General features: G+C 35.9%; 3 protein-coding genes, 2 long non-coding RNA genes and 1 pseudogene across 9 annotated transcripts; 4 read left to right on the forward strand and 2 right to left on the reverse strand.

Moving 5' to 3' along the window:
* The first annotated feature begins 119 nt into the window (after nt 1-119).
* Nucleotides 120-2801, forward strand: LOC140816886 (exocyst complex component EXO70I-like; annotated as a pseudogene).
* A 704-nt stretch (nt 2802-3505) lies between these two features.
* LOC140817018 (uncharacterized) lies at nt 3506-6939 on the reverse strand. The gene is made up of 6 exons (XM_073176574.1): nt 6322-6939; nt 5671-5812; nt 4814-4973; nt 4393-4587; nt 4093-4143; nt 3506-3704 (listed from the first exon to the last, which is right to left on the reverse strand). The coding sequence occupies exons 1-5, from the start codon at nt 6827-6829 to the stop codon at nt 4138-4140; spliced, it is 1011 nt and encodes a 336-aa protein (XP_073032675.1). The 5' UTR covers nt 6830-6939; the 3' UTR covers nt 3506-3704; nt 4093-4137.
* Nucleotides 6940-7596: 657 nt separating this feature from the next.
* On the forward strand, nt 7597-10489 carry LOC140816614 (uncharacterized). The gene is made up of 4 exons (XR_012114604.1): nt 7597-7770; nt 9210-9316; nt 9457-9506; nt 10298-10489. It is a non-coding gene; the product is annotated as an uncharacterized lncRNA (long non-coding RNA).
* A 1962-nt stretch (nt 10490-12451) lies between these two features.
* LOC140815850 (polyadenylation and cleavage factor homolog 4-like) lies at nt 12452-19477 on the forward strand. 5 transcript variants are annotated; one of them, XM_073174833.1, is made up of 8 exons: nt 12452-13223; nt 14660-14761; nt 14854-15117; nt 16044-16574; nt 16919-17704; nt 17789-18337; nt 19142-19255; nt 19373-19477. In XM_073174833.1, exons 1-7 carry the CDS (start codon nt 12870-12872, stop codon nt 19184-19186), a joined length of 2631 nt encoding a protein of 876 aa, XP_073030934.1. In that variant the 5' UTR covers nt 12452-12869; the 3' UTR covers nt 19187-19255; nt 19373-19477. The 5 variants fall into 5 exon arrangements, with proteins under 5 accessions (XP_073030934.1, XP_073030935.1, XP_073030936.1 ...); XM_073174834.1 differs by having other exon boundaries at nt 14854-15108; XM_073174835.1 differs by having other exon boundaries at nt 14854-14988.
* On the reverse strand, nt 19373-20031 carry LOC140815851 (uncharacterized). Its single transcript, XR_012114454.1, has 2 exons — nt 19921-20031; nt 19373-19838 (listed from the first exon to the last, which is right to left on the reverse strand). It is a non-coding gene; the product is annotated as an uncharacterized lncRNA (long non-coding RNA).
* A 1121-nt stretch (nt 20032-21152) lies between these two features.
* On the forward strand, nt 21153-26274 carry LOC140815849 (calcium-transporting ATPase 1-like). The gene is made up of 7 exons (XM_073174832.1): nt 21153-21609; nt 22203-22257; nt 22338-24277; nt 24717-24875; nt 25013-25184; nt 25250-25548; nt 25708-26274. The coding sequence occupies exons 1-7, from the start codon at nt 21436-21438 to the stop codon at nt 26011-26013; spliced, it is 3105 nt and encodes a 1034-aa protein (XP_073030933.1). The 5' UTR covers nt 21153-21435; the 3' UTR covers nt 26014-26274.
* The last annotated feature ends 1196 nt before the right edge of the window (nt 26275-27470 follow it).

The raw sequence follows: 27470 nt of genomic DNA on the forward strand, positions 1-27470 counted from the left end.
GCTATTGAACTCTGATACCAGCCAATAAATTTATATTTAGAATAACTTATCTAACTTTATAGCAGAACTTTTGATCTTCTAGTCATATGAATGCCGTCCAACACAGTACATCATTCTCGCTAAATATTGCGACTTTGGAGGTGAAGTGCAAGTGTTTCCCGAACAAAACAAAAAATAAAATTGACTTTTACTTCAAGAATAGAGTCGACTTGTTACCTATAACTAAGGGTCAAAGAATGCAATTTTGGCCAAAACTATGTCCTGTCCTCCCTTCCTTAAAACCAACTTTCACGCATAAACCAGCCCTTCCAATCAATGGATCCGAGAAGCGAAGATGACCCAATTTTAATCAAACTCCAAACAGCTTGTTCTGATCTTAAAACGATCCTCAAATCCTCTGAGAATATGGATTCAACTTACCAAAAAATGGATGAGAAAAATGAGTTAATTTTAGAAGACCTAAACATGGCCTCAAGAAGAGCAGCTCCACTCCAATCTCTCTCCATTGCCACCAAAGCACTCGACACCCGTCTAAACCGAGCCATTTCTCCAGCCCTATCGCTCCTAGAGAGCTTCAAACTATCCGAATGCCTCCAACTGAAACTTTTATAAATAGCCTCCAGACTCATCGTGGAGAAAGAACCCACAGAAAGACTAGAGAAACTGATCGAGTATGTGGACTGTGTCGATAAGTTGAACGAATCAATCCACTCCATCAGCCAAGAAAGTGAGTCTTCTATTCAAAACTCCAAGAAGTTGTTAATTTCTTGAGCAGGACTAAGGCCACAGATCATTACAGGATGCTTCGGTTAAGGGAGACGTTGATCACCCTTAAGGCGCTATATGAAACCGAAGTGGATTCAATGAAGTTCGATGGTTTTCCAGACGAGGCATTGTTGAATTTGCAGGATGAATGCGAGAGTTTGCTGCAGAAACTTAGGCAACAGAATTTTGGCGAAGGAAAAGGTGACGATTAGAGCGAAACGGAGGTGAAGAATGGATTGGTGAGTGATTTGGAGATTGCGGTGCTCAGATGAATTTCTGGGACTTTGGCTGCAAACGATTGCTTGGATATATGCATCGATAGATTTGTAAAGGTTAGAGTAACTTTCTTTCTTGTTCATTTTCCTTTAACAACTTTCGCATGTTTGCTAAGAATTGGACGTTTTTATTCTTGCTTACTAGGTTGAAGGTGAATGTTGAAGTTTACATAAAAAAAAATTCTTTTAAATCCTGTATATATGATAAATGTACTGTTGCGTTCGATTATTATCTAAGATGATCATAAAATCCATTCTAAAACAACCCTTTTTCCGCAACGGTTGACAGGTAATTAATGAGACTAAGCTCAGATTACCTAAGAACATACACACCGCCAGATGAAATTGATCAGTAGAATGGGAGAGTTTAGAAACAGCAATTGCTTTTTGGATCCAACACTTTGAACTTGCGGTCAAGGTAGTTTTCGTATCAGAGAAGAACCTCTGCAAACATGTACTAGGAAACATCATGGAATGAATGGTATGGCCAGAATGTTTCATAAAGATTGCAGACAAAATCATAGCAGTCTTTTTCCTATTCGGAGAAGGTGTTGCGAGAAGCGACAAAGAACCCCAGAAGCTGTTTAAGCTATTAGACATGTTTGATTCATTAGAAAAGCTCAAATCTGAATTCTCAGATATTTTTGAAGCTCAAATGTACTGTTTACCTCCACCAAAAGATGGATCAGTTCCTAAACTTGTTAGATATGCCATCAACTACCTCAAGAATCTAGCAACGGATAGTTACAGTTCGCCGATGGCTAAAGCACTCAAGACTGGGCAGTAATGGAAAGTGGGCATACCATCAAATGCAGAAAACGACCAAGAGTTACTGAAAGATGCCATTTCTAATGTCATGGAGGCTATCCCACGAAACATCGAGTCCAAGAAATGCCGTTACAAGGACAAAGTACTTGCTCAAATATTTACTATGAACGCCTATTTTATATCTACACGAGGACTCGAAATGCGGAGCTTGGGAAGCTATTAGAAGAGCCGTACATGAAGAAAAGATACCGACAAGTTGCCGAAGAATCTGCTTATTTGTATCAAAAGCAAGCTTGGGGTTCTTTGATCAAATTGCTGAACATAGAAGAAATCCAGAAAATGGATAAAAAGGATGGAATTGGAGTTTCAGTGAGGGGCAAAATGGAAGCTTTCCTGGTGGGATTTGATGAAATGTATCAAAGGCACAGGAATACTGACAATATCGTTTCCGATGCTATTAAGGGATCAAATGAGGCAGGCTTCTGTCAGGTTAATAGTGCCTGCATACTCTACTTTTCGACACTTACTCGTCACTTCTGCTGCAGGTCAAGTCTTATCTTTACTCTGATACAATACAAGGATTGCTGGTGCAAATTTTTGAAGATGGTGATCAAGGAATAGACGGAAAGTCTGAACTTGCACGTCATCAACCGAGCAGGTCCGATCGAAAATTCCCGACGTCCTGAACTTGATAACAGTGATTTATATATAAATAGAGTGGTTTAGCATATTTATAATTTCTATCTACCAGCCCTTGAGATATTTTATGTAGACAGAGAGAATCTCACTGTGGGAGACGATGGTGTCCGCAGGCATTGACAAACAAACTCTAACCCCAGGCCGTTGTTGACTTGTGTTTGATGATCCGAATCCTTTCGTAAAACAGGACACGCTTTAGAGTTGACGGAATGTAAATTTGTTGGAATTCACTTTTTTTTGTCATTTGGTATTTTTAAAATAATTCGATATTTATGAATAGTTGTTTTCGTTTTAGAAAGATTATCATTATATGATAACAATCTTTTCTCGTTAGGCGTTTGAGCTATATTAGCTTCTACTAGTATCGATAGCATAGATTATGAGCCATCTCATCGAGGCAAGTCAAATACATTTTTCTCCAAGTTTTTATTGTTTTCAATCAAAATGAAACCGAAACATGTTCAATTTTAAAAGATTTATTGTCGCGTTATTTGTTCTTCGTGAACACTCTATTCGCACGCACAATGTGCGTGGAGAAGGCTAATACAGTGGCTATCATTGTTATTGCTGGAATATCGATGGCTCGTGGAACCAATCTTTGAGAAAGACTGGGCGGTAATTTTTTGACCAGTAGCTAGCCACCACCCTTTGCCGGCTTCAATAAAGATCCCCATATTATCACGCCAGATCGATGTTCCACTCCAAAGGGAAAAAACGAAGACGATCTCTTCAAAAACAGCACCAAACCACTTATGTAGGCAGGTTCATGCGAATTCTATACTCTTTTAGCATACTCAAAAGTTACGAAACAGAAAGGGAAGAAATCTCTTTTGAACTTGATTGTGTTGCAAAGTTTTGCATCACTTCGGGGTTTGCATGTAAATTACCTCTTTTTCTGGTTTTTCCAATTCTTTCTTTTGCTAAGATCTATGGGTGTTTTGAACTGTTCGACCCATTTTTAGCTTCTATTTATCTGAGTACGTTGTGTTAGCTGAATCTTTTAAAGTCGATTGTCATTCATTATCACAAACAAGTAATTCTACCCCACAGAATATCAGTATTGTAAAGATGATCCAACGACACAAGATAAAAGGTTGGTGGAATCAGCGCAAGGGCAACACTTACAAATAATCACCTTCTGCAGATGTTATGCTTCATGCATCATCTTCTCAGTAGCATAAAACGATATCTCGACCACTGGCACAAGAAAAAACAAACTCTGCTTAAAGATCAACATTGGCCTAAATTAAAGGAAAGTAGGGTTGTATCCAAGGATGAGCTGTAAAGCACCACTTTCTTCGTGGGATGGAATAATAAAGGATCTATAATATGAGGTTTATAAATCGAAATATATGGATAATATAATTTTTTTTAACAAGTAGTAGTTGTAGAATTCGAGCCAAAGATAAATAAGGAAATAGACCAAGCTGTGCCTAGAGGATGTAACCACTTCGATGAAATAAATTGTCACGCCTAATGAGTGGTTGTAATTGCTAAACAGTAGGTTTTATCCTTAAATTAAGTCGGCCTATAATCTAAATTTCCAGGTCCGCCACTGCATACAAAAAAAGTGAGTGTTGCTGACCTTTTAGCTTAACCAGGAAGGATTCTGTGAATTTTAAATTATTCTTCATTCCTGCAATCAGCAACAAGCATGGTGAATTCTTAGCTTGAGTTCAAATACACAAATTTAAGTGACTCGATTCGAATTGGAGAATTGGTCAAGGAAATAGGTACTTGGGTGTTCAAGACAACATTTATACCATGATGACCTTTAAGATATGCTGGACACTACACGAGGCATATACATTAAATGTAATGCCAAGCGTGATTTTTAGTTTTCTTAGCTAGGCCTGGGATAAAAAATATGTCCTTAACTACCAACCTTGAAGCGTTTCCTCCGCGATTCATCGGAGATAAACCGAGAGGCTTGAGACCCATGTCCATATGCTTGATTTCTGTTATTTCTTGATCCTGTCACTGGCATCCATCTTCTATCTTCCACTTGGCCTTTCGAATTTTGAAAGAATCCATTCTTGTCCCAAATCACTTCATAATCAGCCCTCAAGCGTGATCCTTGCTGCACTAATGACCAACTCCACGTCACAAATAACTTATTCAATCCTCGTCAAGTCAATGTATCTTAATCCTAAAATTGTTTGGATGAATGTAATGACATATTTTACCATTCAAACTGTCACCCAAAAAACTGTTGGTTTGATTGGTGTTCACGGAAGGGGAATGACATCAAATAAGTACAGCAGAGGTTGAAAATAATACATTAAAATTGGAAGATAGCACTGTACCTTGACTAAGGACCGGCCGCATAAAACCTTTAAAGCATTGCAAAACTCTGTGTGACCTTTGAACCGAACAACAATCTTACAATTGAGGCCAGAAACTAGGTCCCCACCGTCTTCAACATCAACCTCAGCTCTATCATTGTCCTCAGCAACATCAAGATTTCTGTAGCAAATACAGTTAAAGTCATAGAAATACAGACATACTTTCATCACATAAAAAAATAACATAGCCATCAAAGAGAAGATTTGAACTATAGCAATCGTATTCATCTTTCTGTATATAACTGATACTTTACCTCACAGAACTTTTTCTTGCACAAATTTGATTCTTAAGGGAAATCATTGTGATCACAATAGACAAAATCTAAAACAGACGATAAAAGAATGATATGATAGGATATTAAAACAATACACTTCGATGTTAGGCCCACATACAGAATTCCATAAGCTTTTAAAGAATTACAATGAAACGCCTGAGATAGAGCTAAACCTGAATTCAAGTTATTTGGTGCCTTCACCATTTCTTTAAACCCATTTTCGACACCAAAACATTGGATTTGGGGTTGCGAATTTTCAAACTTCATAACGGATTTACTCGAATGAGAAATTTATTAAAAGCTAAAACTAAAAAGTGTTAATCAAATCATCTAGGTGAATCGTTTCCAAATACACCATTGAGGTTTAGCCCAAGAACAAAACTCCTAAGAATTTTGTTTAAGCATGCCATTTACCCAAAAGATGAACAAAAATGTATTCATAATTTCATTTAGAACATGGTAGGGGAGTCGTTTACACGACCTCCAAGAGGTTTCAATGTTTGGGGCAATGCTATTAAACCTAATATAAACACAAACACACACCTTATCTTTCCAAATGCCGAGAGAAGTGTGTGAGTAACTAGCATTGAAGGTTTGGACGAAACTCGCGGCTCGGCAAACCACCTTGATGGCGTACCTCTCATTATGAGGGTATCAGGCTGCTGTCTCTCAGCCATTCGGTACCCTACCATAATAAACTTGCGTCAACCGTATTCAGAATTGATTATTGTGATCACACAGATTAAAATATCTAGAAAATACGAGGGTAGAAAAGCAAACATGAAATAGACCAAAAATCAACAACGATTTCAAAGCAACTTATCATTTAAACAGTACAGATAAATGTAACCTAGAAGATAACTGCATAAATCACAACCATTGTATTTCAAGATTAAGGAAAATTTATTTATTTCTACAAGTATGGTTGCCGAAAAAATAAGATCCACATAGCAAGAATGCATTAAGACGAGATCTTGATAATTTAACTGAAAGCTCAAGTACAAACGCAAGTTAACTCTGCCAACTTCGTCGAAGAATAGATTCAATGTAGCTGTAATTTGGCTAAAAGTCCCAGTACAGTTACTTCCCATAATTCTCTTCACAAAATCAGTTCTTTCCCATACAAATGCATATTAATACAGAAAATTCAAACTGAACAAAAGCATTTCAAGAATAAGCAAAAAAAAAACTAACTTGAATGTCTAAAGGCAGCAACTTCCTCCCATTCTTTCTTCATCCCTTCAAAATCATCGGACAAAGGCAACACAGCACTCAACTTAAACTTCACCCCCTCCAAATTCAACTCCATTCCATCCATCTTCTCCACAAAGCCCTTTCTCCACTCCAGAAATTTGTCTTCCACGCCATCTCCTTCGCTCAAGCCTCCAAACGCCCCTTTCGAAAAAGACCCAAAATCTAAAATAAATATACTCCCACGAGCCACCGGATCTTCACGCTTCCTCTTTTTTAAATCCTTGTACTTGTGTATTCTCATGTCTTCTTCGGCAACGGATATTGAGTGGGAGGTTTTGAAGTAATCGCTTAACGAACGTTTCAGCTTCCACTCGTCGATAGGGTACACGGATTTGTCCGCACGGTGGATTGTAAGATTAAGTTTTATACGAGGGACTAAAGAAAGACCGGAATCGAGTTCAAAGGTCTCCGTCGGGAGAACGCTGTCAAGTGGTTTCCGATGGCTCATGGCGGCGTTTGTCGATTGCAGGGAATTTGTTGTCTCCTCGGCTCAGAGATTAAATGTTGAGAAAATATAAAAGTTTCTTGCTGGTTCAGAGATTAAATCTTGGAAGAAAATTATAAGGTTTGACTTGTGCCGAATCAGGTTTATTCGATTCGAGGAAATCAAGGTCCACTTTTTTCAACTTCAAATATTTGAACATTTTTACTAACTACTTGAAAATAAAAGCTCAATTAATATTTATTTAATATATAATTTGATAATTTGAAAAATGTCGGAATTCATATTATAAAGAAGAATAAGATATTGTTTGTAATTCAAAATATTCACGTCCGGACGTGCTTCTTTTTCCTTGGGAAAACCTATCTTGGAGAATATTCGTTTTCTGTTCTATTATACCCAAGTGGATTTTATAAATGCAATGCCTTGTTTTCAAGTAAAGTCTAAATCATGATTTCACTATTTGTTGATGAAATTTGTTCTCACGTTAAAATAAATTCAATTTAAATGGTAACCATGTTTTATATTATATAAAATTACACATGAAAAAGGTATAATAGGACCATTTAAATAATCGAATTATGTGACGTGGAATAGCTATTGATACATAATAATATCATTGTAAATGGTGACCATATGGTTTGTGTTATATAATATTACATATGGGAGAAAGTATAATCGGACTATTTAAATTATCAAATTATTGGACCAAATAATTAAATTACATTTTTTGAAAAATGGACTAAGCTCGTCGAAAACCATTGCTCCATTTACACGTCAAAGTTTAAAAATGTCCCAAATAACAAAAATCAAAGACAGGAGAAGAGAACTTGAGAGATGGGTTGCTTCGCTTGCTTCGATGGAGGGGGCAAGCAGAGGAGGAGGGAAGAAGAGCGTTTGGCCTCTGAAGAAGCCCGTGCTAAAGCCGCTGAAGCAGCACACAAAAGGTAAGTTTTTTTTTTTTTTTGATTGGTTTTCTGAGATTTTATTGAGAAGGCTAATTATTGCCATTATCGAATCGAAATCTGTTTTTGACGTGAATTGCGCCACAATTGATCAATACCATTTGTATGTTTCAGGGCCCATTTCGGTATTGTCTGGTTTGTGCTTTTATCCGTGGCATCTAATTAAAATATGCACAATTTCATTTGTACTTTATCCAAAAAAAGTTAAGTTTTGATTTTCAAGGTACTCAAACTTTACGAGTGTGCTCCTCGTGTTGTTTGTTGTTAAGATGTTGCATTAAGGAACTGATACAGTGCGTGGTTGTGAGCTACTGAGCTGTTCTCAAGCTATTGTGGAGGGAATAAGACCAGGCTTAGAGAACATCACCGAGTCAGAGATACTTCTCTCTCCATGCGCTTTTGGAGAATCGAATGATCTTTTTAAGTTTCATGAAATTATCCTAAAGCACTAATATATCCATTTTGATCTTGGAATTGGTACGAAAAAGGGGAATACAGTTGACTTTTTATCGAGGGCAGGTAGAGCTACTAATTTGAGCTCAAAATCAAACTAGATGCTCTTATTAGATCTTATTGTCTATAGAAATCGCCTAGAAATAAATCTTTGGAACAAATTAAAGAACCTTTTGGTTTGTCCCTTGGCAAACTCTATATGGAGGAGATTCATCCTACCATAGATGACAATTCTAATAAGCTATATTTCGATAGGTTGTGTAAATCTGCGAACTTACATGACCTTGAAATCACATGCATAGTCTCCTTACTCAATAAACTTAAAGAATTTTTACATATAAGAGCTAATAAAGTAGATTGAACAGAGAATGAAAAAGCTTCAGGAAGATCCACTTCGATGCGTTTTGTGGATTATATGAGAAAAGAGAACAATTGGGATTTTGTGGTAACTGAGAAGCATTTGTAGTTACGCAGGACTGTTTTCGGTACGTTATGATGGCAGATAACTCTATTTGTTTATTGTTGACATATATGTCTATTTCCCAAGCCCCTGTACTTATTAATAAAATTGGAAATCATGCATATGTGAAGTTTGATGAGATGCATCTGAAGATCTGAAATAGTATTCTTCTTTAAGCAACTAGATATCATTAAGTTTGGATAGTTGAGTTCCGTAGTCATGTTTCTCAGTTGGTCAGCTTAAAGAAGTGAAAAACCTGGCAATCTTGCATTATATTTTCCATGTTTCATTTGTTATCATTTCTCTCCAACAATAGGCTCTTTATATTGCAGCTTCGTCTATAGTTCTATTGGCTTCTTGATTGTAAACTAATTGTGCTTGTAACCAGCTCATCAGCCAGCTGTCATGCACATCTTTAAGTTCCTATCCTGCACAACCAAGTGATTCGAAGTCTACGGTATTCTCTTGTAAACTCTGCATGACATGCTTGTTCCCACCATGACTGCAGGCAAGAACAATTTGAGCAATCTCCAGCAGGAAGAGCTGCAAAAGCACAGCTAGCATGCTGCCGCCAAACAAAAGGCTAATACTAATCAAGGCGAACCAGTTCTTAAGGTATAAATACCTATATATATCCTTTTGTTTTCACTGTCATAGTTGCATGGGCTACACTGGAGTTTGTCCTTGGTGTTCACTTGTTAAAGAATAATGGTGCTCTGGTAATGATACACCAATTTGATCTTATTTTGTTGCAGTGGCAGATGGGATGAGGCTACACTTCTTACCTGAATTCAAACTGCACAATGTAAGTGTTCTCAGTTTTTATTTTCGTAATGTCTTGGGCTATTTTCTTTCTTTTTACGACATTCAGTAAATATTTCAGTACGTTATCTATCTTATATCCCACGATGATGTGTCGTCACATATTTTATGAAATTATCCATAAATCATGAAAAAACATCAATTTACAATAAAGAATTTGAAGAGTTCTTGACAGTGATAATTGGATGTATAGGCATTCCTAAATTACAACTGAGTGGGAATGTGTCATATACTAGAAATTTGTGCATATTATATATTATACAAATGCCAATTCTACATAATTTTCAAATGTCAGGAGCCTTTCTGAAAGGCTTGATAAGCAACTGATCTTACTATCCTCTGTGACTATATTGTTTTAGGGTAGTAGTGTTCAAGTGAGGAAGAATGGGACCAAAAATCTTATTCTTATTCATTAAAAAAGAATATCAGAGAATTACATGGTCTTTTATACAGCTAGCTTGGACCTAACCAACTAAACTAACTGCATGAACACAATATAAAAAGCTGTAAAATACAAAACACGGTTTATGACCAATGTAAACTAATATAACCAACACATCCGTTCAAGCTTGGTACAAGTCTTGGCACCAAGCTTGGATATCAATAGTGAATGTTGTACTTCGCTCGATCCCTTGGTGAAAATGTCAGCCAACCGATGATATGCAGTATATGCAGAATTGTCACGTAATTAAGCAATGTATATGCATTATTAGTACATAGTTAGAATTACACAAGGGATTCTTATTGTTACAATAACTTAATTTTCTCTTGCAGAATCTGGAGCAAGTGCACTTCAACTGGGGATAATAATCGGCATGAATTGTGGGCAAAGAGCTAAAAATTAAATAAAGCTGAATTGTTTGATTTCCTCATATGCATGTATTTTCCATAATAAAAAGCAATTTACAATTTAGATTACGATCAATTATGAATAATTAACTCTATTATTTGTCTTTGATCGTAAAATTATGAGTAAAAATATTTCTGCAAACAAAGCCTATACGTTTCTGCACATTTTTCCTTCTCTCTATGAAATCATGCTGATTGTTTGCGATTTTCTATGAATTTAATTGTATTTTTTAAAAAAAGAAAAACCCTGAATAATTTAAGGCATTTTATTTAAGAATTTTTGTATTATTTTCAAATTTATAGTTATTTGTTTTTTAAAATATTTTGCGTTTGAATTAATCACTATGTCAGTTTGTTGCATTATTTAACAGTTGTAATAATAATTTTTTTATCTAAAAATATTATTTCAAAATTATCTTAATTTGAAAGAATTAATGCATTTTAGTTTTCTTCCAAAACCATATGTATATTGTATAATTTAAATTCTCTTCTTAAAAATTCAAATAAGATAGCACAAAAAAACTAAAAGAGATAGATTCAAAATAGTTTCAAATTGACATTAAATTACTCTTAATAAACATGTATATTACACCGAATGCATGCAATTCGAGATTTTCATAATTAAAAAGAGTTAATGTATGGTATAATTATGTCAAGAGCATCCAATGTATATTTTTTGTCCCTTGGGATGTCTTATTTAAATGTTAAATTATAAATAATGCAAAATTGTATATTATATTAGAAACCAGTTTTATTCTATTTATCTTACTAAATTTATCTAATTCAAAATTGAGTTGAATCTTTTCAAGATGTAATGTTCATTTAAATTTAGATTTGTTCGTTGTTATGAACTACCTGCATATGGAAACAACGAGAACAATGAGATATTAAGTTTGAAATATATTTTTCATGATCGAGAAGTAAAAAATATTATTCATCTATTTATATAAAATTTTGATTATTACGTATTACTAATGTGATATTCTTCTATATTACAAAGTTCACGGATACATGATAATATAAAATTCCCGTAATGGAAATTATTAAACCAATTCTAAAGAATGTGAACATCTTATTAGAATGCACCTCATAAAATATATTGACATTGTTTTGGAATACACATAATAAATGTTAATAAAATAACTTTTCTGATTTATACATAATTTTCTTATGATCACATGTTTCATTTTTCTTTCGAAATAATAGGCTGTTGTGTTTATTATGAAGAGATTTTGTAAATAAAATCACAACCCATTTGGATAAAAATATTGATGAAACAATTATTGTTATCATTCAAATGTGTCAAACACGTGTCATGTCACGAAATTGTTGGTGAATGTGGATTTAGACGAAATTACTGAATTTTTAAAAAAGTATTTTTCATTAATTTTAATGAATATGATTTAGAAATTTTTTTTTGTCACATGTTAAACAATAATAATATGTAGCTTCTCGGAAATTAAAGAATTAAATATGTATTAAGATTGGTGGCCGACATCAATATATTAAACATGATAACCATCATGTCATTAATGGCCTTAGACTAACACAATCTAAAATTTTGATATATGATAGTGATTATTAGGCAAAAAAATTAATCGACATGCGTTGTATTTAAGAAAGTTTTTTAAAATTAGCGAAAAAATAATTTTATTTTTATTTTTTATAATTATATTATTTTTTCAATTTAAATATCTAATCATTTGTCACCGATTTTTAAAAATATCAGCCCGTGCATCGCACGGGTTAAATACTAGTTAAATAAAAAGTCGAGTTGATACTAAGTAAGTTTGGTTTTTTTGAACAAAAATACTAAGTAAGTTATGATATTAAATAAAAGTCATACCGAGATACCAATTTTTGTTGGTGCAACAGATTGAGTTTAATAAATAGTACGTTTCGAATGGGAGAGATATAATATTTGAGAAAAAATATTATTTGTATTGAATATATAAAATTAGTAAAATCCTAATATATATTAAAATTATTTCTAAAACGATTACACAGATAAATAGGTAAAATGTATGTATTTATGCGTGTTTGTTTAAATTTATAGAGATTGTCGATCTTCTCACATCGTCCCTCCCATAACCCCCCCCCCCCCCCCCCCCCCCTGGCTCGGCCGCGCCGTCTTTGTAGTAGTGGTGGGTTCGGTACTGATCTCACGCGTGCTCCGCCGCTAGCCACCACATTCTCGCCCCCATTTCATCATCCTTCGGTCCTCTTTTCTTCTTAAGCCCATAGGTACTTGTCTCGTATTCGACGACGCCCACGCCTTAACGCTCACCACATAAAAAAGTCGCGGACTTTCGGGTCGTGGAATTTCCGGTTGTCTGTCCAATTTTTTATTGCCGGTTTTTTTATTTAAATTATCGTTTCCTGTGTTTTTGTTGTTTATATTCGAACGCTGATTCGAAACCCTAATTTTAATTTCCGCGAGGACCAAAACCCCATTTTCATTCTACTCGATTTTCTTCTCTTAGCGTCTTATCCGTCGATGGACAATCTTTCAAGATATCAGAATCCTATGCCTATCAGCAACGGAAGTTTTAACAAGATGCCATCAAATCGAAATGATGCCGTTGGCATGAGACCCTCGCCGCAGATAATTCTGGATCGATTTCGGGAAATGGTGAGGGAGAGGGAGGAAGAACTTGGGTTTTTTGGTTGTCTTGGCGAAGAAGCAGTTTCACCTTTAAGTATGGATGAAATTGTACGGTTTTATGAGATCGTTCTATCAGAGCTTACATTTAATTCCAAACCCACAATCACTGATCTCACTATGATTGCGGGTGAGCAGAGGGCGCATGCAAAGGGGATTTCTGAAGCTATTTGTTCCCGGATTATCGAGGTATAGCATCTAGGATACTTTTGGAATCCTCGACAGCCTTATGGAATTCTTGTAAATATGTTGATGTGGTAGTTTTGATTGTATTGGGGTTGTAGCGGCTGGAGTTGTAGAGAATAAAGTGTGTGAATTGAAGCTTCGTTTTTATTTCTTCCTCTTTTTTTCCGTTGAAGTTTTATTATTTTATGATTTCATTTTCGTTTTAGTTCACAAAAAATAATGAGCCTGGCAATCTCACGAATGAATGAAATACAGCAAGTAAAGTGTCTGCTAGCACAAATTTGAAGATTTGTGAAATAATTTCAAGCAAGTTTTATTTAATCACGAGGTTACTCCGTATGAGAACCAAACCAAACTACCAACCTTGACGTAACTAAATTGACATGAATTATCTCATTGCAAGAGCCACACACCTTCAGATCTTCAAATTATGGGTTGAAAATGCGGTTTTAATATCTTTCTGAGCAAGAAATAAAATTTTCTTTACTTAAAATATGAATTTGAATATATATGCCAGGAGAGCGTAGCTCGAGTAGTATAAATCTTTATCAATTTTGGTTTCCTTATAGCTGTTGACGCTGTAGAGATTGATCATGTATGTATTCATAGAGTTTCATTTCACTTGAGGAAGTGCTGGTTTCTTTTGTTTGATACTTGTTTGATGATCATAGCTTTATAGCTTTATAATTATTTTCTTCTTATTTTCTTCATGTTTCCATGAAAATTTTCCTGGCAACACTAGCCAGTACTGAATTTAAGGTATTGGCTTGACAGTTGTGTGTTTGTTGGGGAAATGTGATTGTGTCGTCTTAATGGTCACTGACCTTTGGAATGCTGTGGCAAAATGGAAATATGAATGACTAGAACTCTGATGGCACTTATTCACGGTGAAACATCTCATGAAAAGGTGTTGAATTTTGTTGATTCTCTTCTATTTTGATTATCCTGGTAATCTGATGGTTTAGTCTCACACAATTTATGCTGCTGTTGGCTCTACTGTGATTGGCCCGTTACCTGTTGTCCTCCATGAATAACTATGTGTGCACTCTGCCTTGTTTACAAAAACTCGTTTCATAGTTTACACACTTGTTCCAAATTTTCGAAGTTGACAATAGAAAGGGCTATTACTTTTGGAAAGATTAGCACCACTGCTCGAAACTGTTTTTGGATTGTAAAAAGTAGTGATTGGTATTCTATCTCTGCCACTCCTTGGATATCCCCGAGTCAATGACTTAATGCTCATGCCCCCAATCGAGATTTGGTTTCTATAATAGTTAGGATTGTCAACGTTCATCTTTGTCTGTTTCCCATAATCATACACTTTTATTATTTGAATTATTCACTTTTTTATTTTCTTGTCTCATCTCAACCTACTAATTGTAGGTTCATACACTATGTGGCTTAAAGACATCCGATTCTCTGATATTTATCTCTTCCAGGTTCCTGTCGATCAAAAGCTGCCTGCCTTGTACCTTTTGGACAGTATTGTGAAGAACATAGGTAAAGGATATATTTCATACTTCTCTGCCCACTTGCCTGAGGTGAGGACTAAAGAATTTAATATTGAATAAATGTGTTTTCTCATTTGCATTTGATATGCTGTGTTTTCTCATTTGCGTTTGATTTCCAAAAGGTTTTTTGTGAGGCCTATGCGCAAGTCCACCCCAGTATGAACCCTGCAATGCGCCACCTTTTTGGTACATGGTCAGCTGTGTTCCCTGTGTCAGTACTTCGCAAGATTGAGGAACAGTTACAGTTTTCCCCTTCTGTAAGTGGTCAATCTCCTATATTGAATTCTTTGAGAGCTGCTGAATCTCCTCGACCTACACATAGAATACATGTGAACCCTAAATATTTGGAAGCACGGCGGCAGTTTGGTCATTCAACTGTAGGCTCCGTAAGCTTTAATGAAATTATCTCTTCTTTTAACTCTCTTACTTTATTGTCTTTTGTCTTGCTTGCCATGATTCACTCGTTACATTGTGCATGCTTTGCATTTTTATGATTCAAATGGATTGATCCTTTTCACCAGTATTAATATCCTAGGAAAGAGTAAATTGGATTGAATGCTACGATCTCCTCTCTTTGTTACATTGTTGTGTAATAGAGAAAGCATGCGCCTCATTCACTGAAGTAGACATGTGACTATTTTGAGGCCTAAAAACTCTTTTAGGCTATTTTTATATTACTGGTAGGTCTTTCCAATATGTATTTATTGAAATTCATGCTTAGCCTTTCTGCAAGTAAAAGTTGTTTACATAATTTGAGGAACCTTACTCTCTACACTGAACTGGCCTTTTCATTTGAAAGAATATTTGACAAGTGGACATATCGTTTTGAGTTCTTTTAGACCTCCCCTTTGTTGTGGTCAATGTTTTAAAGGATTGATACATATACTTTTATTCCAATTAGCCAATTTTACACAAAAAATAGTTTTACTTCTTAAATTTAGCAAAAATATTATAATGCTAATTTGGAGGCTAAATTTCACGAGCACGAGTTGTTATAGCTTACTGTTTGTGCCTTTTGTTTTACATATTATGGACTTCATCTATCTTACTTCTTCAAATTATTTTCACTACATTTCATTACATTTTTGTTAATTTTCTTTGAGATATTCTGATCTTTTTTAATTTTTTTGTCATTTCTAAATTGAATTTATTGTCAAAGCTTTGGGAGTGTAAAGCTTATGTTTATGAGAACACTGGGAAAGTTCATATAACTGATGATATATATGGAGGGAATAGTACCTGCAATATTGTCAGGAACATTCATGGAGTACAGTGATCATGTTTGTACAATTTTGAGTTATTCAATTTGCAGGTTGGAGCTGAAGGTGCAAGCACAACTGGTGGTGCAAACCGTGCAACTTTCGGTGTTGATGCGATAAAGAAGTCTCTATCATCAACGGCAAAGATCATGCGGTCCTCTACTTATAGAACTGGGCATACCGGGTCATTAGTGCCTTCTCTTGATGAATTTAGCATCGATAATTCTCCAAGGAGAGTTGCTGTTGGGCCCTCACCATCTAGGTTGGGGATTAATTATGGCCTCAGTGAGGAGGAAAGCAGTGAATGGCAAATGATAAATTGGCAGGGGAAATCCAATCATCATCTTAAAACTTCTGCTGTGTATAACCATAGTAATGATGTTGATCTTCGAGGTCCTAGAGCTTTGATTAGTGCCTATGGAATTGATGAAAGGGAGAAAAATATGAGCTCCAAACGTCAAAGAGTAGAGCAGTTGGACGCCAATGTTATTGATTCGAAGGGAGCTCTTAGGACGTGGCAAAACACCGAAGAAGAAGAATTTGATTGGGAAGATATGACCCCGTCAAACACTAGTGCCCCGTTGGTGGGTGATTTCATAGGAAATCGGTCCAACGGTCGATTTTTTTTATTGCTAATAGCCTGATTTATTTTTTGAGGATTCTTCTTGTATCTGCGTGTGTTTAATAAATAGCTAGCAACTTTGAAGATTATCCGTTTCGCTATGATATGATTTGTTAGTTTATGACCTTTTCTGTAATTATATTATCATGTTTTTGTCGAACTTTATCTCATGGCTATTTACTTTCTCGATACCAGGCTTTAGCCCCACGCCTAAGCAGGCGGCACACCAACAATTAATCTTTTGTGACAACTCATTGGTGATTTTTGAAAATTAACTCGTTATATTTTCTTCTCTTTTTTTTGTAGCTTGGTCGTGGAGCAATGAACAAGATTGCTGGAGTCCTGCCAAATGTTGCTGGCCCTACCGATTTGATAGTCCATATCCCCCCTCCTAATTTACCACCACACCATTCTCAGAGTCGTCTAAATGCCAACGGAGGTGGTTCATTTTTAGAAAATAGAAGCCATTTTACTTCTAGTTATAAAAGACCCCCGATATTAGGTGATTTCCCAATATCAGATGGGATTTCTGGTGGGTCCTCAAATGTTGTATCCAAGCTTAGTTCTACTCGTGACTCTTCAGCTCCTGAGATTCGGCCTGATGCTGCTGCGGCTTTAATTAATTCACCATATCCTGTGAGGTTGTCGAGTTCACACATGGTAACCCCAATTTCTGCTCTTCCCCCACAATGGCAAAGCAGGGGTCAGTTTGGCACAGTTAATTCTGGGACACATTTGAGTGGCATTACTAGCATGTCACATTTGAACATGCCTCAAATTCCCAGTCAGAGTCCTGGATTAGTTCCTTTAAATCTCCAACGTCATGCACCAGTTTCTTTTCTACAACCTAATTTTTTACCATCTCAGGAGTTTAGACCAAATTTGCTCCTGCCTTCTACAGCCTCAGTCCCATCACAGGCAAAAGTACCACCTCCAAACTATGGATACTTACAAGGTCATGGTCCTTCTATTGGTTTGGCCTCTTCTAATCTAGTTCCCGGTGGGCGTCCACCTAACTCTGGAGCCGTGGGGCCGCTTTCGACTTTATTTAGTTCTTTAGTGGCTCAAGGTGTGATATCATTGACAAAGCAGGTATGTGATTGTGTCATTTATATCCTGTTATATAGCATCATCTAAATGGGCAAACCTCTCACATCCTTTGTTTACAACAAATAGGATTCTGTTGGAGTGGATTTTGATCCAGACAGTCTCAAGATGCGGCATGAATCTGCAATAACTGCTTTATACAGTGATCTGCCCAGGCAATGCACCACATGTGGTCTTCGATTCAAGAGCCAAGAAGAGCACAGCAAGCATATGGATTGGCATGTTAGCAGGAATAGGACATTAAAAACCCGTAAAACAAAGCCTTCTCCCAAGTGGTTTGTAAGTGTAAGTATGTGGCTTCATGGTGCGGAGGCATTGGGGACAGAAGCAGTTCCAGGTTTTTTGCCTGCTGAGAACACCGTTGAAAAGGAGGAGAACAACGAACCGGTTGTTCCTGCTGACGAGGACCAGAATGCTTGTGCATTATGCGGAGAGCGTTTTGATGATTTTTACAGTGATGAGATGGAAGAATGGATGTATAAGGGGGCTGTGTACATGTATTCACCGGCTGGGTCAACAGTAGGAATGGACAGATCACAGTTAGGTCCCATAGTGCATGCTAAATGCAAGTCTGACTCTAATTGTATTCCACCTGAAGATTTTACAAGAGATGAAGGGGTATGCTTTTCTTCACTGTTGTAATATGTTCTATGAATTTTCCTCACTGCTCAATGTTGCCAACTGCTCAAACATATCAACTTCTCGTGAATATCATATCATTGTTATGTTATGGAATGAGGTGTATTATTGAAGAAAAATTGTTTCCAAACCTTTTCAAAATTATGATTATTTCGCACCTTGAGTGTGTGTAATCTGCATTAAAAAAACATTTTACAATTTATTATTTGAGATTTGAACTTGTGTTCTTTCTTTTGATGTCACCGAACCTTCATTTTTCTTCTTTCGCGGTCATAAGCATGTAACCGTAGTCAGGGAAGAATTTATAATCCCGCCCCTCCCCAAAATAGTTCTAAAGTCTTTCATAGCCCCAAAAGTTCTATAAATATATCATCTGGCTGGTTGTAGTTTCAAGGCTGATTGTGTGTTTGTGTGTAGTGAAAAACTCTAGGCATATCAATCTCTAGAATCTGAACTAGAGATCTTTCATCATATTCGAGACATTTTTTCTGGTTACTGGTTACAATCAAGTTAAAATCTCAAGTGAATGTCGGATAATTTATCATACCTGGCAACTGTTGTTGCACATTCATGAGCAACTCCATCAGCAGAAATGTATTATAATAATAACATATTGGCAGACATGCTTTCATGTTGTGGCATTACCATATAATCTTTGGTTTGGTGGCATGCTTGTGCAAATGAAAAATATTCTATTCTATATCAGCCTTGATAACTTGACTCTTGTGGATAAATATGATTAAAGCAATCATTCAGCCTTCTTTTAATTGTGTCCATGTTCAGGAATTGGCTGAAGAAGGTGGTCCAAAGAAAAAGCTGAGGAGCTAGCCTTCTTAGGAATGGTTGGATAGGTCTTTTGTAACTTATCAAGCAGTTGTCAAGTGATATTTTATTTTTCACCTTAATTGTTATTTGAACAAGTCAAAGTTCTGTCTTGGTCCGAGTGGGGATAGCATTTCTCTTCTGCATGTCCATGGAGTTTTGAAAAATCCAAACATCTCAGAGATAGATATGCCCTACATTTTATAGCCTGCCAGATTCTTGTACATATATACTACAGTTGGTTTATTCACTGTCTTGTTCGCGTGAAAAGGGAAAGTAGAACCAATACTGTTACAACTTTGTTTCTCTGGAGTTATTCACTCTCACTTCCTTGAAGAATTATTGGGACAATTTTTAAGTTTTTATTAGTTTCCAACGGCATAGGGGGCTGGGTTGGGGCTTGTTAAAGGTTTTAGTCAAAAGTTCTCTCTCGCTCCTGTTTTGCAGGAGGTGGCTTGAAATAGTTTCATGACTTAGAAAACCAGCATGGGGATGAGCACATCTTGGAGCCGACTACAATATTTCTGGAGAAAGAGCATGTTTTGCTGCACATGTTGAGATCACATCAGTTAGTCTTCATGATGGAGTTTCTTCTTACGATTTGGGGGTCAAAATATGAAATTGGCTGGTCTGATTATGTTAAAATTGTTAATGGCTTCTATTATAATAGTGCTGAATACTTCATGCACTAGGGAAAATGATGCTTGTGTTTGAAATTTCCTATGTTTTGGAATCTTTACATAAACTGTACTATCTAATGTCATTGTTTTAAGCGAAGTCAGTGTAGGAATCGAGGTATGCTTGTATTTGCGGAGACGATTTAAGACAATTCATTCGGCCTATTTTTTAACGTTCAGGATATACATACATTCGCCATCTCTAGAATATGCTATTTCGGTCCTTTTTCTTTCAAGTTCGAATAGAGGCATTTATTTACACCTTTACAAGGTTGAATTCAGATGGATCGGTTTGATTTTGTGTGGATTTATTTTCATGAGGAAAGAATTTTAAATTATACTGAATGAAAATAATCCAAATAATTAAAATATATTTTGAAATGATTGATTACAATGGTATTGGCAAATATTTATGGATCGGTTTAACTTATTTCAGAAGTGCAATTCATATTGCATAAAAAGTCGAACAAGTATCAGGCATAAAAGAGATGGCAAGAAACGTGGGCTTCTGATTTTTCAAGTGCTGGTGTAAAGTTGAAGCATTGGATTATCTGGTATTACAAAAGTTTATTTAACAAAGTTTTTGAGAAGCAATCTGGAATCCAAAAACCGAGTCAAACAATATGAATAGCTAAGCCTAAAATGGAAGACTAATTTATCTTGCTTGTTGCTCAAGTGGTAGACCTCAACTTTAACACTCGTCGCCAACGGGCTAAACAAGTAGTCTTTAAAATAATAAATAAATCTGGTTGCCGCTGACAAACATATCTAATAAATCCATTTCATCTCTTCCCATATTTCACATTCAATTCCATTCATTCACATTGGAAACAGCTTCATCTTTAAATAACCATATCCTTTGCATTTCATTTCAATACACACAGAAAGTTTATTTTTAAAAACAAAACAATAATGAATATACTGATGGCCCACAATCCTCGAACTTGTGGAATCAGCCAATTTAAAGCAAAAACTATTAAAAAGTAAGAAAGGAGGAGAAAGCAAAAGAAAAAAGACATAATAAGTGCAATAATAATGAGAGAGCAAAAATTGGAAATTTGGTGGTTAGGAATGGCAAATATTTTGAATTTTAGTGAAGGATAAATAATTCATTAATTTCAGGAATGACAAAACAAGTACTTATTATTATTTTTTCTTGGTGTCCGAAAAGATTCAATGACCCAATGAATAGTAAAGTATAATAAAATGAAATTAATTTTATTTTGAATTTTCTATCACAATTAATTTCCATGAAACTTCGGGCCGGACACGGTTTCTATATATATTGTTGAAATGAAGAGTAAGTTCCTCGATTGTGCTTGCCTTCCACTCCTCCATTATTATTTCCTCGGATTCATCCGACAACTTGCTCATACTCATATTTTACTCTGTTTGCAGTCTTTGATTCTACTTTTCTTCTCAAGAACGGGGAAAACTGAGGAATTATTCAGCTTCGTCAACTACTCTGTGCCAGTAGCTGTATTGTTGGGCTAGGTGACATCAACCGCGATTTTTTGTGATCTGTTAGTGTCACCTGTGATTTGTGGACCAGTGCAGATAGGAATAATTAGGCGTAGAATGGGGAGTCTTATGAAGGATTTTTCGGAAGTGAAGGCGAAGAATTCATCGGATGAAGCGTTGCAGAGATGGAGGAAAGCGTGTTGGCTGGTGAAGAACCATAAAAGGAGGTTTAGATTCACTGCTAATCTGTCGAAACGTTCCGAAGTTCGTGAGATCCAGAAGTCTAACCAGGTTTTGAATTGTTCCATCTTTCTTTGTCTAGTTACCTCAAAAATATCTTCGCTATTGTGGAAATATCTTTTTTTGAGTTGTCGTTGACTTTTTAATCCGATGATTTATTTTTCCTCTGTTTTTATGTTATTTATTTTATTCTCTTATTCTTACCTCACGGATGAAGTGTATCTACGGATTTACTCTATTTTTGGTTAATCAATTCATTCTTGTTATGAGATTGAACTAAAATCAAACAATATTGTTGACCAGCATGAACAATTAACACACTCCTTGTTAAAGATTGGATCTTTGGACCTAACTCGACCCAAAAGCTAACTCTTGGAGGATTGTTCAAGCCCATATATAAAACCGCAATATTGAATTTTACAGTTTATGCGTATCATTTAGTATAATATGATTGTTAAGATGTCGTATACTATAGAAGTTGCATGATTTTAGAAAGTGTGTCATGGGGGGAACTTTGTGTCATGTCCATTTAGCAATGTAAAGTTGATTCTTCAGCTGTGAAATATTCTTCCTTTATATGTCAGAAGAATCATTATTGTTCTGTTTAACGGAAAATTAAATGTGATTATTTTATCATGTTGCAGGAAAAACTTAGAGTAGCGGTATTAGTTTCCCAGGCTGCTCTGAGCTTTATTCAAGGTCAGATTTCAAAAGCTTTTGCAACCTGAGATTTAACATTTCTTGTTACTTTATGCTGATGCTCCGTTTAATACCTCCAGGTATAAGCTATACAGTGCCAGAGGAAGTCAAGAAGGCAGGTTTTGAAATTTGTGCTGATGAATTAGGATCCATCGTGGAAGGCCATAATTTGAGGAAGTTGAAAGTTCATTCTGGCGTGGAGGGTATTGCTGGCAAGCTCTCAACTTCTCTCACCGACGGGATTAGTATTTCAGATGAGTCACTTGACCACAGAAGAGAAGTTTATGGAATTAATAAGTTCACAGAGAGCCCGGCAAAGGGATTTTGGCTTTTTGTATGGGAAGCCCTTCAAGATACTACCCTCATGATACTTGCTGTTTGTGCGCTTGTATCATTAGTTGTTGGCATTGCAACTGAAGGATGGCCCAGGGGCGCTCATGACGGGCTTGGGATTGTTGCTAGTATCCTTCTTGTAGTTTTTGTCACTGCTACAAGTGATTATAAGCAATCATTACAATTCAAGGATTTAGACAAGGAAAAGAAAAAGATTACAGTTCAGGTCACAAGAAATGGTTTCAGACAAAAAATTTCGATATTTGATCTGCTCTCAGGTGACATTGTTCATCTTTCCATTGGGGATCAGGTCCCAGCTGATGGACTCTTTGTTTCAGGTTATTCATTGTTGATAAATGAATCTAGTTTGACCGGAGAGAGTGAACCCATAAATGTGACATCTGCAAATCCTTTCCTATTATCCGGAACTAAAGTGCAAGATGGATCCTGCAAAATGCTAGTTACTACTGTTGGGATGAGAACTCAATGGGGTAAATTGATGGCTACTCTTAGTGAAGGCGGTGATGATGAAACCCCTTTGCAGGTCAAACTGAATGGAGTCGCAACCATTATTGGAAAAATAGGTCTCTTTTTTGCTGTTATTACCTTCGCTGTTCTGGTGCAAGGGCTCTTTAGCCTCAAGATGAATCAAGGTTCCTACCGGAGCTGGTCTGGAGATGAAGCCTTGGAAATGCTGGAATACTTTGCTATTGCTGTTACGATTGTTGTGGTTGCTGTTCCTGAAGGGTTGCCTTTAGCTGTTACTTTGAGCCTTGCTTTTGCGATGAAGAAGATGATGAATGACAAGGCGCTTGTCCGCAATTTGGCAGCTTGTGAAACTATGGGATCTGCCACAACTATTTGTAGTGACAAGACTGGGACCCTAACCACTAACCACATGACGGTTGTGAAAGCATGCATTTGCGGAAAGCGAAAAGAAGTTAGTAGCTCTATGAAAAGTTCAGCTTTCTGCTCCGATATTCCTGATTCTGTTGTGAAAATGCTTCAAAAATCTGTATTCAACAACACTGGAGGAGATATCGTCATAGATAAAGATGAGAAAATTCAAATCCTTGGTACGCCAACTGAGACTGCACTTCTGGAATTCGGTCTCTTTCTTGGAGGAGATTTCCTAGCAGAGCGACGTGTGTCAAAGCTGGTCAAAGTCGAGCCATTCAATTCTACGAAGAAGCGCATGGGTGTGGTATTGGAGTTACCTGGAGAAGGTTTTCAAGCACACTGCAAAGGAGCATCTGAGATTATTTTAGCTGCCTGCGATAGGTTTCTGAACTCAAATGGCGAGGTTGTTCCTCTGGATGAGTCAACCACCACTCATATGAAGGATACAATTGATGAATTTGCAAATGAAGCTCTTCGAACCCTGTGCCTCGCATATAAGGATATTGGAATTGACTTTTCTGCTGAAAATCCTATCCCATTTGAGGGTTATACTTTAATAGGAATAATTGGGATAAAAGATCCAGTTCGCGCTGGAGTCAAGGAGTCTGTTGCTATTTGTAAATCTGCTGGCATCATGGTGCGAATGGTCACGGGAGACAACATAAACACGGCTAGGGCAATAGCTAGAGAATGTGGCATACTAACTGATGATGGTATTGCAATTGAAGGACCAGAATTTCGGATGAAGAACGAGGAAGAGTTGCAGGCGCTCATTCCAAAACTACAGGTATTCCTAAACTGGAAGTCATATTTGCTTCTTTTCATGTTTACCGTGATCAATTCTTTGTTTTCTTCCCATTACCGCATGAACATTATTATTTTTCAACCAATTTCAAAATCAACTCTGAAAAATATACGCGTTGCTAACACTGCCTCAATTCCAATAAATGTATAGCTCTAGAACAATTTCAAATTTTAAATTCTCACACTGAACTACACCCTTTTCTGATAAAATTATCCCAAGATACTTTCAAAAACCGACTTAAAAAATCTTTAGTTTGAAATAATAGGAAGCCCAATAAATGTCACCGAAGTCTTTCACTTGGTTGTTGGTTTGCCATTCAGATGGTGCAGACAAAAGTTCCTTCAATTTAGTATTTATTTGTGCATGTGGTTCAATATGATGTAACTATTTTATATTGATTTCTGATATTCTCATTTGGAAGGTGATGGCTCGTTCTTCACCAATGGATAAACATACCCTTGTGAAGCTTTTGCGATCCACATTTGAGGAGGTTGTTGCAGTAACTGGAGATGGAACAAATGATGCTCCTGCACTTCATGAAGCAGATATTGGTCTAGCGATGGGAATTTCTGGGACTGAGGTGATAATTTGTGTCAATTAATAGACTACATATAATATCATTCCGAGTTTTTGTATATTTTATACTTCTGTGTGCATTTTGTGAACCAGTGTCGTGAATGCACATAGAAACTTACTCCTTGGTTTACAATTTTCCAGGTGGCAAAAGAGAGTGCTGATGTTATAATTCTAGATGATAATTTCTCCACCATTGTTACAGTGGCGAAATGGGGTCGTTCGGTTTACATTAACATTCAAAAATTTGTTCAATTCCAGCTAACTGTCAACGTGGTTGCGCTTATTGTCAATTTTTCATCAGCCTGCCTGACAGGTAACATGCGTTTAATATGTGTGATAACTTGGATTGAAAATATTCCTCACATTTGGCCCTTTCAGGCAGTGCCCCCCTCACCGCTGTTCAGCTTCTTTGGGTCAACATGATCATGGATACACTCGGAGCACTTGCCCTAGCCACTGAACCGCCAAATGATGACTTAATGAGGAGACAACCCGTTGGCCGAAAAGGGAACTTCATTAGCAATGTTATGTGGAGGAACATTCTTGGACAGTCTATCTATCAATTCGTTGTTATATGGTATCTTCAAACTTCAGGAAAATCTGTTTTCTATCTTGATGGCGAGAACTCGGATACCATTCTTAATACGCTCATTTTCAACTCATTTGTCTTTTGTCAGGTAATCTTCAATATGAAACAATGACTCACATTCCTGAATCAAGTTATTCATAAACATATGCTAATTAACGCTTTTTTTACTTCTTCATTGCATTAAATTTTGTTTACTTAAAAAGTCGTCTACTCCAGAATTTCACGGCAATCTTCACCTCTCTCACAGGTTTTCAACGAGATAAGCTCTAGAGAAATGGAGAAAATAAATGTCTTCAAAGGCATACTCAACAACTATGTTTTTGTGGGCGTTTTAAGCTGCACGGTTCTCTTCCAGGTTATTATTGTCCAATTCCTAGGCACTTTCGCCAACACCTATCCTCTTACGATGCGACAATGGTCCACTAGCATATTGCTTGGGTTTCTCGGCATGCCTATTGCTGCTGCTATCAAGATGATCCCTGTAGGATCGGCCGTAAACTCCTCCAGTTCGCGTAGTATTTATCTGTCATCCGCCACCGATTTGAAGCCTTAGAATAGGAACTGGGAACACTTGCGTGGTTTAGTTTCAATTTTATTCTGACACAGGCTGTGTTATTTATTTGAGACGAGGCGTCTTTAGAAGGATCAAGATTTTGTAAGCTTTGTTTAGATTTTCTTGTATTTGATTTGATGCACTAACTTAATTAGTAAAAGTGATACTATGCTGCTGCCTTGGCCTCGTTGTAAGATTCTGATGATCGTCAATTAATTTTATTTTTTTCCCGATTTATTTGATAATTTAGGATTTTGATGAGTATTATTTAGTTAGATATCGAATATATTATGATAGTTATTTGAAATTCAATTAAAATTTTCCACTTATTTTATCAACAAAATTGAGATGATTTATTCATGACATATATATATATATGCATACTACTGTAATGGGATGATAGATTATAAAAATGATGAAACGTGGGATACGATTGCATTATAAAAAGTTTTCCACTTATTTTTTATTTCTCTTATAGAAGATACATATTATAATATTTAAAATTTTGATATTATATATAATATCATATTAAGGTATTTAATAAATGAATCTTCCACTCAATATGTTAGCATATAATTTTTTAAAAACCCTTTCCTGGGAAGAAAAAAATAAACTAGTTTTATATATTTTTCAAAATTTATCTACTTTATTACCTATCTGAGCTCAATATTTTTCCTTTTTGAAATAGATAGCAAATTAATATAAAAACAATGACCTTCTTTTGTCACGGGCCTAAATACTTTAGACCTCTTGACCACTAATCTCCTTGGACTCCGAATATATAGAAAAATTTCCAATTCGTTACGCCAAACAAAAACATATATGTTCGCCATTATAACTAACCAATACCGTATTGTTGAATCAATTATAAATATTAAAATACATGAATTAATTTTTAGAATTGCTAATTTGACATCTATTTTCATTTAGAGTGTTAATCTGACACAAACACATCGGTGCTACATCAACATTTCATTAATGATACATCAGCATCGTGTCTGAAAAAAGATTAAGATTACCAAAATAAACTGAGAAAGTAGACTAAACTGAAATTTGACAAAAAAAATAAAATAAAATCGCAAATAAACAAACATAAAATACCAAAAAACAAATTCCCGCCCCCACAAAAAAAAAAACTGATGTCCTACAAATTGTTAACCTAAACATCTTGATCTTTTTTTACGATGAAAATTCCATGTAAAATAGTATTCTCTTGATTCAATTATTTTGTGTTTTGGCCTTCAAATATTCAATTTGAGTTTTGATCTTGTAATTTATGTTATGTTTTAATTTTTGGTCTTTTTCTGTTGGATTGCTTTCTTGACACAACAGTTGTTGACATGATATTAAAAAATAATGACGTAACATTAGAAAATGTTGATGAATATAAAAAACCAAAGTATAGGCTAACTGGTAGCACCAAAAACCAAATTTAAATAATTACTAGACCAAAACAC

Source organism: Primulina eburnea, chromosome 16, assembly GCF_022965805.1.
Source record: "Primulina eburnea isolate SZY01 chromosome 16, ASM2296580v1, whole genome shotgun sequence".
NCBI classification, from domain to species: domain Eukaryota; kingdom Viridiplantae; phylum Streptophyta; class Magnoliopsida; order Lamiales; family Gesneriaceae; genus Primulina; species Primulina eburnea.